Source organism: Numida meleagris, chromosome 3 (genome assembly GCF_002078875.1).
Source record: "Numida meleagris isolate 19003 breed g44 Domestic line chromosome 3, NumMel1.0, whole genome shotgun sequence".
In the NCBI taxonomy this organism is placed as follows: Eukaryota; Metazoa; Chordata; class Aves; order Galliformes; family Numididae; genus Numida; species Numida meleagris.
Genome location: NC_034411.1, coordinates 43,167,277 through 43,185,239, shown reverse-complemented (window position 1 = coordinate 43,185,239; position 17,963 = coordinate 43,167,277). Strand labels below are relative to the sequence as shown.

Here is a 17,963-nt window from a genome sequence, read left to right as displayed (position 1 = left end):
CACCTCCAGGGACAGTGACTCCACCACCTCCATGGGCAGCCTGTGCCAGTGCCTGACTGCTCCTTCAGAGAATAAATTTTTCCTAATATTCAACCTGAGCCTCCCATGGGGCAACTTGAGGCCATTCCCTCTTTTCGTAAACAAGTAGGAACTGATTCCAGCAAAAACAGACAAACAAACTGAATACTAACACAGTGACCCCCGTTGCTCCCCAAAGCACACAGACCTTAGGGACTCTCTCACAAGTACATGGGTCACCTCAAATGCTCACCACAGGGATGGGTCCTCTTGCACCTAGGGACTGAATTATTTTAGGGGCCAGAGGGGGATGAGAAGCAGTTTAGCTCCCAAGTTAGCACCACATGCATCCAGGCACCAGGGAGCTTCTGCTGGCCTTAAGCAGCACTGTTACAGAGGCCTCCAAGGCACCAAGTTAAGGTACGAAATGGGTCAATAGTTCCACAGCAGGCAGTCCTTATTCACAAGCAAGTGGGTTGACAAGCACCAGCTAAATCAACAGATGGAGGAACTATTTTTGTCTGCATAGATGGCAGTTGTCATTTCAGGACAGCCTCTGCAAGGACCTGTACCATCACTGCCCTTGTGCTGGGCAGGAGCTGGGGGCTGCCCTCCTCTGAGTCCCACAGTGGGCTGCCCGCCAGAGGCCACGTGATGGGACATCCTGCAGGCCTTGCAGGCCCTCGAGGGTGTAAGCTCCAGCTCGCAGAGCGGACACCTGCAATGGCTGACTGTCAACCAACACCCAGCGCAGTCGCACCCCAACCACCATTCAGTCACGGCTTTACCAAATCAAGGAAGAAATAAAGAGGGGGAAAAAGGGAGGAGCAGATGAAAATAACCAATAATTTTCTCTATTAAACTCCTCACCTCCAGATTTCTCTAAGCTACCCACAGCTATTGGGACCCATGGACTGCGTTGTGAAAAACTCTCTGGCCCTTTGCTCAGAGGTGGAAGCTGTGCTGCGCAACCAGAACCATTTGTGAAACCATTCTGTGGAAGGTGGACATACTGTAGGTTCAGTATGTTTGGTGTGCATGTTTCAGCTTTCCCATCCACCCCCAAAAACTGAAAATTAAGCACTGAGTTTATTTAAGAATCTTTACTCTTTTTTTTTTCCAATTTAAATTATATTTCCCAAGTACAAGTAAAAAAAAACCAATGAAATAACACTATCTTCTACAAAATATTCTAAATAATAATGCACTTACATCATTTACACAATTTCCTTTCACAATAAAATAGGAGAGCTTAGATCAGTATTTACACTATTGACAGAGAACACGGTTGCACAGCTATCTGCTGCTGGTGCAGCCTCTTGATGGAGCACCTCTGAGAGACCGCATCCTGCAGCAGCACACCAATCCTTCTGCAGGGTAAAAACCCTGCCACAATCTTTCTGGGCGCAGGGACCTGCCCATAAGGTTCCAAAGAGACTGACATGGTGGCAAATATTTGCTTCTTCCACTTAAAGCTGCCACCATAGCTCACCCGCACACAATGAAGAGTTATTTAAGGAATTCCCTGATTTAAAATTTTTGCTTCAGTACATTAGGCACTTTGTTTCAAAAGTTATCTACTATGGCTTATGTAAAACAAACCACTTCCCTCGGGATATGTACTTGCCAGGCAGTGGGAGAAACAGACAAGTCCAAGGGCACCCTCTGAACCAATGAATTAGTCTGCGCTAGAAATTTAAGTCATCATACTTATTATCAGTTCTGAAGGAAGTGTTTTATCAAGACCTGGCCTTCCCAGAGAGTCAAGCAATGTATTTTAAAGCTTAGTATATCTGCACTTTTCCTCCAACTACTGGGGACTAAAGTTTTCCCCTCTCACAATAACTTAACTACTGACACCCACGTTGTTGAACGTGCCATTGGGTGACAAATCCTACACATCATTGTCTAAAGTAGTACACTGCAGATCGACAGATTATTTACATATTTTAACGTGTAGACAACAAAGATGCAACTTAAGAAATAATAAATATAGTTCAACAGAGTATAACATTGAAAAAATATATATTAGAATGATTTTCCAGGTATTGAATTCCCTCCCTTTAAGGCCTGAGCAAGAGATCACAAAAAACTGTGATGTTTTTTCAATGAGTTGAAATAGTTTTGGATAGGGCTTCACATTAGACACCGGCTGTTTGAAATGAAGAGGTTTAGCAAAGCTGAGAGGTGTCTGAATATGATCAAACAGCAAAACGTATATTGAAAAGGAATCTTTGGGTTAAAACAACTTAGACCAAACAATAATACTGTAATTTATTAGGAGGAAAACAGTTCTTGCAGATTGTCTCAACATTAATTCAGCAGCAAGGAAATAAGCATACAGTTAAGAACACGACGTATTTGTGAGACAAATACGTATTAGTGCACATGATTTTCCAAGAACTTTCATCCTCAGCTACACTTGTGCAGAATTCAGAATGCTTCTACCTAGACGGTTAATAACAGTCTAACATGGCTATTCCTAAATTTGCCATTAAAAAAAAAAACAATAAGGAGTAACTTACTCGAGAAAGTTGTCCAGATGCCAAACTTCAGGTCCAAATATATCAGAACATTGAGAAATTTGGAATCTAAGTCAAAATCTTAAAAATTAGACCTATCAAGCTAAAAAAAAAAAAGATGAAAAGCAGTAAATCTGCTCTCAGAATTGCACGCACACCAGATTTGTAAACCCTGCATGAAGTTAATGATGGGCTGTTCCCTGTCAGAGGCATAACTTAGATGCTCTACGCAAAGCAGTGCAGATGCTTTATCTATAATTTCCTTCACGTCTCCTTTTTCTCTTCCTTGAGGATTAAGCATTAAAAGTAATTTGGTAACTAAAAAAAGTCTGTCCTAAAGTAGAGGTCTGGGTTTACATGGAAGGTGGGGTGATGGGCGTCCACATGGATGCCAGCCGAGTGTGTGCGGAGGCATCGTACTGGCTGTCAGGAAGGTCTGAAGGTGCTCCACCGTCGTACAGCGGGGACGCCGAGGTGGTGGCAGTGACGGGATGTGGGAGGGCGGTGTAGTGCACCGGAGAGCCACGCAGGAACTGGGAGCTCAGGCCGTTGGACATACCGCTTGACTGAGACGCCGGGGTGATGGTGCTGTTACTCACAGACCATAAGTTCGGGTACTGACTGGAGGAGGGAGAGCGACAAAGACGACAGGTTATTAGCAACTTCAGGTTCTGTTGGCAGGTGCTCAGTTTACCATGCAGCCCCAGGCCAGCTTCACTTGTCCTTCCAGTCCTTGTCAGGACTCTACAGCCTACTCTCTCTCTCTCCCCCCAGATATGTACACAAACACACTCAGATGTATATATATACAAACACATGTATGAATTAAGCAAAACAAGCTGGATCAGTGAAATTCCATGGGAACAAGTTCAACACTGTGCAACACTACACAGCACTTTCTATTTAGAGATCCCAAGCAGTTTACCAAAAAAAAGTAGAAATATTATTCCTACTTTACAGAGGCTTAGACAAAAGGGATGGCAGAAATGCCTTCCTTAAGGTTCCACAGTTCCAGTTCTCCAGATTTTATCTACTGGACAACTCTTAATTCAGCAACTGAAACTCAGTGGACTTCACAACTTCCCAAGTACGTATCCTGGGGGTCAGACATGGAAAGACATGCCAGGAGCATCTGTTTACTTGATTAACACACATTCAGGACCAAAACTTCTCTTCAGTAAGGCAGTGATCTTATACTGGTTGGTAGTACATACTCTGACTAACAGCTAAGTGCCGATGTACAAGGCTCAAAGAAGAATGTTTTCCACAAACTAAGTGGTAGATATGAGCTGCCAAAAAAGATGCCCAAACATCAACCCTCTGTGGCTAACGGCAGAGATTTTACCACCTCAGCTGTATTCCTTAGAATTTTCAAGCTCAGCTCCATGGGACTGAGGGTAACTAAATCATGGAATAGAATCATAGAATCATTTAGGTTGATAAAAACCTTCAAGACGACCAAGTTCAACCACAACCTCTGCTAAAGGACGGAAGTTTTAAGATAAGTAAGCACAAAGAGGAGAAAAGATGCTTTTATACAGTCACATTGACAATACAATTTGATGCTATGCTGGCTTATCGAACAACACCTAAATAATTAATTACTACCCCAACCACTTTTTCCTTCTCCACACCGCAGTTCACTGCCTCCTTTGTAACAGAACAAGGGTCTGTGGAGCTGAATGGGCAAACAGTGACTGGCTAAAATGAGACAGATCAAAAAGAAATTTTTAAACACCACTTTGTTTAAAAGCAAAAGGAGATGAAACTTAAAAGAACATCCTCAAATTCAATGGATGCCTAAATGATTTTTGATCTATAAAATATTGCTGTCACAAGTATCCATCTACATTTCCAAAGCATTAGAACTAACTCGTATCTGTTTCATCAATCTGCTCTCTTTGTGAAAAGTTCTTTCACTGTGCCCTCCTACAGCTGGTGATTTGGCATGTGGCCATAAGGATTTTTCAATTTGATGGTGATTCTCTGCCTCCTTTTTCAACCTCCTCTTACTAGTGCTGCTGAGGGATGGACTCCTACCTGGAGCTGGTAGCTGTGCCAGTGCTGTGGCTCATGGGCAGCATAGTCGTGTGTGTGGGAACTCCCAGAGATGACCAATTGTCATGGGACTGGAGCATGGGAAGGCAGGCAGAGGAGTTATCAGCGTAAGCTGCTGAGAAAACAAGCAATCACTTCAAAGCACTAGAATCAGAATAAATAACAATCTTTTATTCAAATGTAATGGATCACTTTAAGACCCTCTCCCAACTATCGGCTTGCAAAAAAAAATAAATAAATAAATCAAAAAATGAAACACTCCCACAAACAAAAACAAAGTCATCAACCAGTTGTGTCAAGCTTAAAATTTCACTGACATTGCTTGTAACTGCAAAGTCCTACTTCTGTGAAGGATCTACAGACACACACACATGCACAGACACACAAAAAGCTGTCTTTAAACCACCTGCTCATTCAGATCATGCTTCCTTACTCAGTCAACAGAAAGGCTCCCTACCCACACTATCCCAATCTCTCTTCCAAGGCACCTTCTTTATTGCCATCAGCTACAATGTCCCTGGAGATGTTCAAGAAACGTTTAGATATAGCGTTGGGAGACATGGTTTAGTGGGGTTGTTGGTGGTAGGTGGATGGTTGGACTAGGTGATCTTGTAGGTCTTTTCCAATTCTAATTCCAATTCCAATTCTATGATTCTATGATTCTAATGGCAATAGCAGTCTGGCAGCCCTGGATAATACGCAGTCTGAATCATATATCATAGTTCTGTGCTGTGAATGCCACCACAGACTCTGAAGTTTGCCTTAGGCATCATGGAGAGTGATTGGACTGTGGCTTAAACCACACAGCGGGTGACCAAAACTGGCCATCCAATACAGCAAAGGCATTAAAAAGCTATAAAGGGAACCCTATACAGCCATGCAGAGCTAGAATGACATTGCATTGCTAGCTGGCTAAGGAAAGAAAAAATCGTTTCTTGCTGAAAACTTGGGAAAGAGGAGGAACATTGGAAGTGTTTTGTTATTTCAATTTATTTCAGGTTGCAAAACTTGCCCGTAATGTCCAGATGTAAGGAAAGCCCAAGGAAAGTTGGTTTTCCTCTTTAAAATGACCTACGAATCTACATATACGTTTGACCAGGCTGCAACTAGAAGGCTGTGTATTAATACACAATTCAAAATATTAAATACCTTTCTAAATGGAAACCTTCAGCATTGGCAAAAGCTGTTACCAAGCCTTTGCCAGAAGAAGAGGAAAAAAATCATTATTAAAAATGACCTGAACTTCTGTCCCTTGCGTACCTCCGCTTTGAGGCACTAAGCTTTAAGCTCCTTGGCCATTTCTGAGCACCACTGATAAACAGCTCTGCACTTTATTCAGCTCCACTCAGTTAACATGATGTATCCAGTTGTGACACCGTTTTTGAGGACAACCGTAATGCATTAATGTAAACCACAACAATAGGCAAATAAAACTGATAGAACCAGGCCCTCAATTATTTGCTTAAACGTGTTAACAACAAGTAATCCCACTACCAGAACTGGACATAGATGACTTCATTTCATCACATCTCCTATAACTAACAAATGAAATCCTCACTTTCAAATTTAAAGTAAGTTTAACCTCATCAGTCACGGTAATTCAAGAACACATAGCAAGGCTGGCACAACACAATCTAACCAATTAGTGGCCAACAGTTCTATATAACCTCATTTTTTCCACCACAAAGACTGTGGAAACACATACTTATTGTCACTCTTTCTTTGCAAAGCTACCCCCACTCCCCCTGAAAAAACTGAACTAGAGAGCAACTGCCATTTCTGCAGCATCACTCTAGATGCACACTGCTCAAAGCTCACATCCCATCTTCACACGGCTGCAAAGTACAACTTACTTGGTGAGTTGTTTCTATGGGTGTAGGGATTGGGGTAGGGGGCAGAACGGTGATTCCTCAGCGGTGAGTACCTTTCACAGCTGTGAGCAGGGGAGAGCGACAGGGGTGCTCCAAACTGAGGGTGTGGATTGGCAGGTGGGCACAGAGCCCCAGTCCCAGGAATAAGCCAACTACCTACTGTGAGAGAACAACAGTTATCTACCGTGATATGCAATGCAGCTGGACACTGAACAGCACAGTGACAAGGCAAGGAACTGATCAGAAAGGAAACGCATGCACGTGAAAGGAGAACAAGTTGCAATACAGCTGAGAAGCCTGTAATTTTACAGTCTTCTCAAATGGTCCCATGAAGTAAAATCAGAGAACAGCATAGAAAAAGCCATGCGTCAAGTTAATGTTTTTTAAAATTTCCATTTAATTACAACCACAGTAAAGAAACACTGAAATGGTTAAACTCTTCCTTAGGTGGGAAGGATGTGCTCAGTAACAGCATAATTGTCAGTTGTAAATTGCTCTTTTGGGGGTCTCAGTGTATAGCTAAGGTCTGAGGTTTCTCAAAATTCTAAGAATTCTCACAAACTAAGCCTCCTTGCTAAAACAGAACAATGCCTACTGTGGATTAACTCTTCCTTTTCTAGGCTGCAGACAACTTCTTGCCATAACCCTCAGAAACACAGATCATTGAAATGCTACTGCTTTTTACTCACCTACAAGAACTTTTTAAGCAAATGCTCTTAATTGTGTTACAAAAGAACAATTCCAGCAAGTTTCTGCTGTATTTTGAAATAAAGGTCAATTTCCATATCCGTACGAATACTGCTGTCCTTGGCTGTCTTTTTGGAAAAGAAGGTCAACGCAAGATTCTGTTAGAATGCGTAAGATAATACTGCTGCCTGAACCACACCTTCACGTATCATAAAGTTTATACAACCATGAGACTGCATGAACAGCAAATCTGAAGACTGGTGATGTTATCTCCTTATGAACTAGCACACCAATCGGCAAACACAGCTCTCAAAGTTTGGCTTAACAGGAGAATTCAAAGATATATTCACGATGAAAAATGAAAGGAAACATACACTGCGAGTATCCAGACTGCTGGTTGTCTCCCACTTCCTCCATCATGTCTTTGTGATCGTTTCTATAAAGGAAAACATGCCAAAAGTTAAGGATATGTTTTCACAAACCTACACAAGAAATCCATGAACTTTAGGGTTGAGTTTACTTAAGAGCTCTCACCTTTCTTTTGCATCAAGAAATGCCTTTGCAAATGGATTGTATTTAATTTTTAAAGCTGTGATCTAAAAACAACAACAGATATCTTTATTATCATACAGAAATCAAAGACTTGAATTAGGACTTTCCAGTGAAGTCAGTGAAGTCATAGGTATTTAAAGAAATAAGATTAGACCCACGTACACCAATTTAACAGCATCTAATGTCTGAAGCATAAGCAGCGGGCTAGGAATTGGTCCCACCACCTCAATTCTATGTGACTAAAGTGCCCGCGTTTATCTATCAACTAAGGAAACAGTTAAGAAAAATAGTGCACTGCAGGGTTGGAAAAGGGTTTAAGTTTCAGGACAGAGCAGAACAGGCATCAATAAATCTTAAAAAGATCAGCAGTTTACAGATTCAGGACATACAGACACGCCTTTTGGTTAACATTAAGGCCAGTTTCAATTACGGCGTGGCTAGCTATTTCACAATGCAACAGAAAACTGCAACTCTGTTTCATACCACATCAGTTTGTCCCAAATAATCTATTAAAAATTACTTTGTATACATACTGGGACAGGAATCAGAACCCGTGAAAACCCGAGGCATGCACAATAACACATTTAACTTCAGATTCAACACAGAGAGAAGTGAAAGCTGGGGCATAAGGCCCATCAGTTTGCCGGGTAATGCGCACTTTGCCACCTGGAAGGCCGTGAGCACCAGAGGCCTCTGCCCGCCATGCATACCTCCTCGTTCTGGTACGCCGTCACAGCGATGAACTGGGTCTCGGGGAAGGAATGACTGGTGATCATCCGCTGCGGGCCACCCACCCGCACAATGTGGATGCGGGGCTCGTACTTGTGCAGGGAGTTCAGCATGATCTGTGAGTAAAGGGACACGGCAGGTGAGTGCGGATCGCGTGCGGGCCCAGTTCCCCCGTGGCCCACCCTTCCAGAGGAGGGGAAAGAGGCAGCAGGGCCTGAAGCCCTCAGGCCGGAGCAGTGAGGGAAAGAAGGGAATGCTGCACTTGGCTTAGTTTCTCAGCCCTGCATAGTTGGCAGGGCGAGCTGACGGTTGGACTAGATGATCTTAGTGGTCTTTCCCAACCTTATTGATTCTATGATTCTACGAATCGACGTGGGCTCATCCTTGGCCAGAGCCCACGCTGCCAGCACCTACCTGCCCGCCGCCGTTGAGCTTGTTGGTGAGCTTGACCTTGCTGAAGGAGACGGGCGCCTTCATCCAGTGGGCGCCAAAGTTGGGCGAGTCGGGATGGATGTAGACGCAGCTGGGCGCCTGCGGCTCCGGCTTGCCGCCCGGCACCCACTCGCCATTGACGTACTTCCAGCGGTGCCCGTCGGCCGCCACGAAGTCCAGCAGGAAGGAGTACATGGCGTTGGGGTCCAGCCCCGACACGCTCACCTTCAGCACCGGGAACATCCTCCTGCGAGGTGACACAGTGGCGCGAGGGCCCGATCGCAGTCCCCACTCCTCGTCCCCCATCCCTCCGTCCCACTACCCGGCCGCTACCTGCCGTTCTTGGTGACGATCATCTCGTTGGTGAGCTCCTTGAAGCGCAGCCACAGCTCGCCGTCCTCCAGCGCCACGCGCAGCTCGCGCTCCGTCGGGTCTCCCTTCTCGCTGCCCGCTTGCAGCTCGCTCTCCACCGCGCTCAGCAGGTGGTCCACGCGGTACGCCGGCGCCTTGCCCGCGCCCTCCGGGGAGCCCATGGTCGCCCCCAAAGCCGCCCCCCCCCCCCTCCCCGAGCGCCGCCGGCGGGGCCCGGCTGCCTCCGCCCGAGCTCGGCGGCCCCTCGCCCGCTGCCTCCGGCCGGGGCCGCCGTTATACCCCGCCATAAACGCCCCCCCGTGACATCACCGCGCCCGCGGGGAGCCGCCGCCGATTGGCGGAGCGCCGCTTTGATGTGCCCGCCCGGGCCGCCGATTGGCTCCCCGCGGCCATATCAGAGCGCGGCCCGCGGGGGGGCGCGCCGCGAATTGCCGCCCGCGGGACGCAGCGCGGCTGTTTGATGCAAATCCCCACATGTTGGCACCTCCATCAAAGCGCTGGGCCCGGCCGCCGCGCCGCGGAGGAAATGGCCCATCGCGGCCCCGGCTGAGCCTCGCTCCCGCCGCCCGCGTCCGGCCGTAGCGCCCAGCCCCGTGCGGGCGGAGCTCGGCGCGGGGAGGGGCCGAGGACGCTCCCGGGACGGGCATCCTCGGGGCTGCGGCGGTGTGAGGGAGGGAGGCGGTTTATTGCCCTCTGCGCGCACCTCGGGCAGAGGCCGAGAGGTGACAACGAGCAGGAAATCGTTCGGTGGGCGCTCCTCGAACAACAAGTGACTTAAACGGGAGCGAGGGAGAGGGGGCGAAACCCAGGCTCTGTTCGCAAACGCGCGCACCCGCTCTGCCTTCGCCGAGGTCCGTCGCTGCGCGGATGGGTGGACGTCCCGGGACGGTGCCGCGGCCCCGCTCCCCGCCCCGACTCGGCGAGGGGCGCGCCCCGCTCCGCTCCCCCGGGGCCGCCGTGCCCGGCAACGAGCGCTGCAGGGCCGACAGCGGCGGAACCCACCGGAATCGGAGGCGAAGGGGCCGATTCGGTGGGAAAGGAACGGTCCCGAAAACGAAGAGGGAGCGAAGACCGCTTACACGCGTATTCGGGGGAAGCTGCCCTTAGAAAGGCGATTGCAGCTCTTCCGAACGAGCGCTCCGTGCCGGGCTACCCCCAGCGCAGGCGGTGCGAGCCGGGAACGACCCTTCCGCGGCAGCCGCGCTGCGCGACTCCTGCCGTGCGCCCACCGCTCGGCTCAGCCCCCGGGAACGGCTGAGCGCCTTCATTTGGAGGCATTCCCCCTTCACTTCAAACGCGGCAAGCGGCCGTGCCGCTCAGCCCGGACTAAAGCGTGCGCTCAGATGAGGTTGCCGATCCAAAGGCAGCCCGGTTAGCTTTAGAACTTGAAACGACCGTGAACAAGTTTTCAGAAGCTGCGCATAACGTTTCCAGCGGGGGAACAAATAAATAAATGTTACCCTTCAGCTCGCATTCCTGCCGCCGTAATTTTATTTCCTTCTCCTCCTTTCTGATCTTAATTGCACTCCGGTTGCTCTCGGGAGGGAAAACTCCCCGCTCCCAGAGCCTTTTCACCGCGAGCTGCCGTGCATGACAGTTTACAGCCAAAAAACTTCCTCCGACCGAACAGCTGTAAAGATTGCCCCTTTATAGCGATACCTTCCTTTTCGCGGGGCTGAGCGCAGCCGCCAGCTCTCGGAGAGCCCGGCTGCCCCAGCCCAGCTCCCGCCCCTGGCTGCCCGCTGCCCCCTCGCTCACGGTGCAGGGGGAGCACCGCCGGGCGCGGCCGTATGAAAATACAGACCCAGGATATTCCCGGTCCCGCGAGGGTCGTCGAGTCCAACTCCTGGCTCCGCACGGACCACCCAAAAGATCAGATCGCACAGCCGGCCCTCTTCATTCATTCAAAAAAGTGTATTGATGAAAAATGAATAGATTTCACGCGATATCTACGTAACAGAGATGGAGATCTGTGTCCTCATCTGTCCACTGCTTTGGCCCAGACCCCAGGGAGGGATGTCCTCTTGGAACTACCACTGATGCACCAATTAGTGATGGCAATGCTATCTGCGCGCAAAGCTTCTTAATTTCATTTCATTCTGGCCTATGTGCAAACTTAATAAAGAAAAACCCTAAAGTTTGTTCTGTAGGAGCTCATTACCATGACTTAACCTTTTGTAACCCCATCATTCTAACATATACCTAAAGAAGAAATGACAGTAGGTGAAAACACAGCGGTTTTTACCCATTTAAAGTCCATAGAACACAAGCGTTGAGCCTCTGGAATAATTGTATTTCAGGTTCTCTATTTTTGAAAGGGTTTTTCAACATCTAAGAGCTGATTTCCGCCCGAAGTTGTAATTTTGAAAAACATTTGCTTTCCAATCAGGCTGAAGGGAGCACAACATGTTGGCTTTGGTTTGTTTTGCAGTCACCCTGTAGCATGTGGGAGGGCAGCGCAAAGGCAGAGCGCCGTCCTGCATTTCCCGAAGGTGGCAAAACTCCCGTTGACTCAGTCAGATCTTTGCTTGAGTACTGCTAAGTACCCTCCCCAGCTCAAACGCTCAGATCCTGAGGCTTCCTTCATGAAAGTCAATGATCAAACTTCCCATGGCTTCAGCGCCCGCTACACTAGACAGCACCAACCGGGGGAAAAACAACAAAATAAGCTGAAGCTCACAGGAAAGCCCTTAAGGGAGAGTCTGTCTGAAAAATGGATGACATCAGCAAACTTGAGTGCAGATTACTTTTGATTCGAACTCACAATTTTTTGATGGAATATTCAGCATCTATTGGTTACAACACCAGAGCCGCTTACACCAGGGAATCCTGAGCAGGAGCAAGCGGATGGCACAAGTCAGAGCCACCCACCTCCCTCAGTTGAACATTGCTTGAAAAACTATAGGTAAAGCAGACCACTGGGGCTGCAAAGAGATGTAATAGCAGGGTAAGAGATACCATTTACTGCTTTATACTGGCTGAACGAATAACCTACAAACAAAAACACTAATAACAACAAACCACTGAAAATGTGTTCTGCTTCAGAGCCCATAGGAGTCTGATGGCACAAAGTACTTGCCTTGCTGTGGACGGCCTTGCAGGAGTCCCACTGGGAGACCCCGCCGTAAACTTGTTTTCTAAACTCCAACCCACATCGTTTCCAAAGTACACTGAAGTGAACGTTTCTTGCTGAGATATGCCAAGGTAAGCTAAAAAGTTACCGTTCAGCTTAAATGCAGCAGTCCTCAGATTTTCTGACATCGTTACTAGTAACCAAAGCAACAGAGTTTTATTGATATTCATCTTTGCCCTGAGCACTATTTCTCTTCATCGAAGAATGCAGTGCTAAGAATCAAATGGGTCGTACTCCTTCTGCACTGCTTTAATACCAATAACAGATCTAAGGGCAGTCAGGTAGCTGCAGCTTCTCCTTCCCCTGCCTCTGAACGCTTCATGGACACTACCATAACACTTAAGACAAACTGGGTGCTTTGCAGCTTCATAATAAGGCCTCCAGAAAAAAACAAAACAAAACAAAACAAAAAAAAAAAAAAACACAAGTCTTGATTTGTAATGCCAATATTTAAAAAACAAATCAACAACTTTTTCATTTCTTTTTTTGTTTTCCCCTCCAGTTTTAAAGCTTTTCTTCCATCCTCCATCATTGCTCCACACGCAAGACAAACACTGTTCATAAATAAGGCTGTCGTTTTTCCTATTCAGCTGGCAACTTGTGACTACATCTTAATCATCTTGTGCTTTGGAATTAGCAATTTCCTTGAATGCTGTGTGAGGGCTTGCAGCCTCTTAGGAGCCCTTCATTGCCAAGATTACTTCCCAATTTCTTGCCAGGTAGCCCCTCCATACAAAATAATAACACTTGGGCAGATTCCTATGAGAGGTTACTGAAATCAAATTCTCTGCCTGTTTCGTTGGGGTTGTAGCTACTTTTGAAAATAGCAAGGAAACTATTAGACAAATAACGGGTTTTCTTCTTTACCTCACTTAATAACCTCTGACTGATACCAACAATTGTGGTTAACTGTATTAGGTTTTTCATCTTGCTGATAAAGTTGGCTCATAGGTTAACTCTATATGGACATTATTTGGACTCACAGGTAGCACTCTTGTACATCATCTGACCCACCTTTTAGGCCCCTCCACCATCCCCACTCTTACACTGCTCTGAACCCACCCAATTTCTTTCCAAGACGTGCTCTACTCTACCTGCCCAACCCCTAACCTTAACTGCACTTGCTTCACCACCGAGGACTTTTCCACAGTTGATACATCTATTTTTTCATTAGCATTTTTAATAAAGTGAAAATCCCTCAAACTGATCAAGTCACCACCGTGCTTTCCTGTGAATCTTCTTTTCTATCATGAATGTGGCATTCATGTTGTGCACTGTCCTTGACAGGTCTGTTAAGAGGAAAATACAAGGTAGAAGAATTGCACAGAGCAGAAGAATTGGACTGTGGTGCCAATGATTTTAAATGTGAACAAAGTCTAAATGAATAAGCAAGGCAACATTCAACGCAAAGCGATGAATGCAGAGAAAAGAGAAACGACTGACACAGCAGCTCCTTAAAGCTCCTGTTGGTCTTCCCAGGGAGACAACAGGCAATGCCAGCTTCTTGTCAGGCAGAACTGGCCAGGAGAGCAGCTTCTGGGACATACAGCGCAGATCATGCTTCTCTGCTTCATGAAGAAGAGTGTAAAATATTTCAGAACGTTCAGCCTTTCTGCATTAAATGTGCTGATTAAGCTTTGACAGATAGAAACGCTTCCTACAGTTCTCCATTTTGAACTTAGCAAAGGTTAAACAGGTCTTGGCCACTTTTCTTTCTGCCTTAAGCCACCTGATGAGGTGAAAAGATTCTTGATTTAATCTACAGCACAAGAGACCAGGAGCCACGAGAGCCGACTGCGAGACAGACCTTCCATCTCACATGAGGCATCTCTACTTTGGTGAGCCTCTCTCTTCATAGTGAAAACATTCCATAACAATTGCCTTTGGTAATATCCTTGTTTTGTCTGGAACTATTTGTAATAAAAGTAAGTATCAGGGAAGCTAATAATGCATAATGAGAAGTAATTACTCTCAAAACAACAATTCAGTATCTTTGTTCTCAGGTAATGCAATGATGGTCTGGTTCTCTAACAAGAGTGCATTTTGTCTGCTGAATTATTTTTGAACACTTGCATTTCTAGTAAACATATTTTAGCTCCACCTAGTTCCAGCACGCTGCAGGCATTGGCTTGTTTTGCTCTTCCAATTTGTTTAAAAATAAAAAAATAAAAAAAAGAATACTCCACATAGTAAAAAGAAACTCTTTAAGCGAAACCTTTTTGTCTAGCAGTCCATGCTGTCAGTACCCCATGCAGATACAACAGAGAAGATGAATGAGCAGCAAATGATGAATGTGTCGGGAGCACGTCATGCAATAACCACCAGTGCATGTGCCGCAGGAGGCAGTGCTAGGGACGCCTAGGAGACATGACAGACACCCAGGCCCCTCTTTGAATTCTGTGCACGGCAGACACTTTCCCAGGGCCAGAAAATATTTCTTGCCCTTGCTAAGAAGATGTCAGCTGCGATCCAGGACCAGTGGCCACGTAGTCTGGTGTCCTGTCTGGCAGCTACACAGGAAGATGTGACCCTTCACCCCTGATTATGCAGACTATTTTGTAGCTCCTCCAGCCAGAGGGCATTGCTGTTGTGGTCCTGTTGATCACTTATTCCCCAAAGTGCAAAGACTTGCAGTTGTACTATTTTTAAGCTGATAAAACTTTAAATGTTTGTCTGCGCTGCACCTGACCTTTCTGCTAATCAAAATTGCTCGTTCCCATTGAACTACTTTTTATGTCTAGCTTGGATCCATAGATGCTCACTGCATTCCTCAGTCTTGCAGGTTGCTAGGAAAACGTCCAGCTCCCTTGCCTCAAAAATCCATGCTATATTTTTACCTTGAACACCAGTGGTTAACAGGTTCCAAACATTGTAGGGGCACAATTTTGAAAACATTCTGCACTAAGTTTCCTACGTTGAGCGCTGATTCCTACAGCCTAACAGCAAATTCTCAGACTAGAACTGCAGCAGATCTAACTGGGACAGCTGTTTCTTTTTACTCCCTGGGACCTGAGGAAGCTTCTCTCTTCCAAGAGCTCTTACATTCTCCTGTGCACGTAAGGTAATTAAAGAAGGTCAATCACATATTTTGAAAGTTAATGACAGAACCACAGGCTACTTCACTCAGATCACTAAATGAAAGAGAAAATTTAAGCGTACCTATCTTTTTTATGGTTAGGAACTTAATTGTATAAAATCTTTCAACAATAACCTCCTGAGCAAGTACAAACTGATAATTTTTGATAGTCAGTGTCGTTCTACACAGCTGTCTAGCACACTTATACCATTATTCCTGCTGTACACAACACTGAATTCTCAAGCCTCCAGAAAAGACAGGACTGAAATTAATCAAGTTCCTGAAATTCTTTCTTTGGTTCTGACTCTTCTTTAAAACCCCTGGTGTTGCCACAGGGAGGTTTTGGCAAAGCATTTCAATTGGGAAGGGGGAGGAAAAGGAAAAGCTGGGGGATGAACCTAAAAATCTCCACCTTTTGGCTGTCTCAAGTACTTGTCTGCCTGGAAGCTCAATATGATGCAATTAATGAACAGCAATCCTCCTCCTTCAGTGCTTCCTTCCCTTTCTTGAGACAGATGTCCTGACAGTATGGCACCTTCTTTAAAGGAACTCAGTTTTATGGAAGCTGGTCTCTCAGGGAGGCACAACAAGCTAGAAGCTTTTGGCTGCCCCATGTATTTTCAAACAAAATCACCACGTTTCAACCAAATATCCATAGACAGTATCAAACAGAGATGAAAATCATTTCTTTTCAGGGTCTGGCAAAGGCCTCCAAATGTCTACAAACGCTGAGATTTCCTTTACTTGTCTTAGGAAACACTCATATAGACAAACATTTCTCACTCACAAACTATTTTTTTTTCCCCTCATATGCTGCACACATTTTACTCTGCATAACTTTCATCCTATCCCTCCTAGAGGTATCTTCAAACACACAGGAAATCTGCTCTCTCTCTCCATGCTATCACATCTGACTAGGTACACATCACCACCTTCCCCTTGTTTATACCCACACGCAAGAACCAAACCAGCTCAGAACTCACCAAACCCAGGTGCCTTAAGTTAAGCACCCAGATGAGTTACCCCTCCATTACTGGTGCTAAGTACACACAGGTCCTACCAAAGCCAAAAAGCTTTTGAAGACTGGGATGCTTCAGCCCCTCTGGCCTCTGTTTCCCACCATGCCCTAGACACAGACAAGTATGGATACTCTCAGCTGTACTCACCCAGCTAACTCTATTAACCTCAATCACACCAAGCAAAGCAGTTGCAGAATTTAAGTTATTTAACTGGATTCACATGTTTAAGTTTAGCCACAAATGTTTGATTTTAATTTTTTTTTTGGCTTAAACATTACAAACAAACAAAAAGAAAAAAAGAAACCAAAGCCAAGATGATGATAGAAGAAAACAATGAGATGGATGCCCAGCACACATCTCTGCCTTCCGGCAGGAAGTGCTGCCCTGGGAAGCCTTATAAATATTTCTCCCTAGAAGCAGCCAGCTGTCATGAGAGGTAGAGGCGCGTCTTCTCCAGGCTTTGTGTTGCATGCTGCCTTATAAAAGCCATCTGAAGGATAGAAACAGAGTAAAGTCTTTTCCATGTCACAGTATATAACATTAGAGATGAAAAAGTTTTAACCTGACTCCTATGAGAACTGCACATTATCATCTCTGCTGGGATTGTACATTACCCAGCTCCTATTAGTATCAGATTTTATTCCTCTTAACTACATATTTCTCGAGTGTACAAGAAATTGCAGAACTGAAGACTGACCAACGAGGATGGTTTTATAATCAGCAGGGGTAGCTTTGGGTTCTTACAAGGTCCCATGCCACTTCTAAGTTATATACCAAAAATCAGTAATGTTGAACTCATGCAATACAACAGTTTGTTTCCCTACTGATGGCTGTGGACATCTACACAATCTTCCTCTTTTCGACTCCCTTCTGATTCTTTCCTGTTTATTCTAGATGCGAGATGCACATCAGCAGACAAGCTCAAACTTAAATCCAGGTTTACACTGTTTAACTGATCGCAGAGTCTAACAAAACTTCAGTATTCTAATATTGCCAGTGTTCTGACTTAGGGAAGGATCGGGGAAAACACTGATCCCCAGCAGATTTGAAACATCCCCAGGGTGTTTCCAATGGATATATTTGGGATGCCTCAGTTGAGAAACTTTAACGCTAAATCCCTACAATTCCTAATTATTTTTATTTCTGTTTGTCTAACTAGGCTTCAAAGTAGAAATCCTATCACCATTGCCCCTTCCATCTGTGCCTGAAAGGCTCTGTGCATAGTGCTGGAGGAATTCCTTCTGTTGTTGCAGTGAACTTGGGGAAAGCCTCCTTCAAAAGGACAAACCTGAGAAAGGCATTTGCCCATTTCATGCCTGTTTTGAAATTACCTTCTTCATTCTACAAAATCTCAGCTCTAAGAGACTTTGTAAGAAAAGGAGATTCTTCTTATGGATTGCTGGAAGCTGTGCTTTTCATAGAGAACTGACAAAGTCTTGCATAGAAGGGCAGGTCAGCAGGAATATGCTCTTCTGGAAAGGGATGCTGACTTAA

At 45.7% G+C, this 17,963-nt stretch overlaps 1 protein-coding gene across 3 annotated transcripts; it reads right to left on the bottom strand.

Annotated features, from left to right (window-relative positions):
• T (T brachyury transcription factor) lies at window positions 1,148-9,420 on the bottom strand. 3 transcript variants are annotated; one of them, XM_021392662.1, is made up of 8 exons: window positions 9,203-9,420; window positions 8,852-9,116; window positions 8,419-8,553; window positions 7,691-7,752; window positions 7,531-7,592; window positions 6,452-6,628; window positions 4,581-4,713; window positions 1,148-3,161 (listed from the first exon to the last, which is right to left on the bottom strand). In XM_021392662.1, the coding sequence occupies exons 1-8, from the start codon at window positions 9,400-9,402 to the stop codon at window positions 2,894-2,896; spliced, it is 1,302 nt and encodes a 433-aa protein (XP_021248337.1). In that variant the 5' UTR covers window positions 9,403-9,420; the 3' UTR covers window positions 1,148-2,893. The 3 variants fall into 3 exon arrangements, with proteins under 3 accessions (XP_021248337.1, XP_021248339.1, XP_021248340.1); XM_021392664.1 differs by having other exon boundaries at window positions 4,581-4,710; XM_021392665.1 differs by lacking the exon at window positions 1,148-3,161 and having other exon boundaries at window positions 4,618-4,710; window positions 6,523-6,628.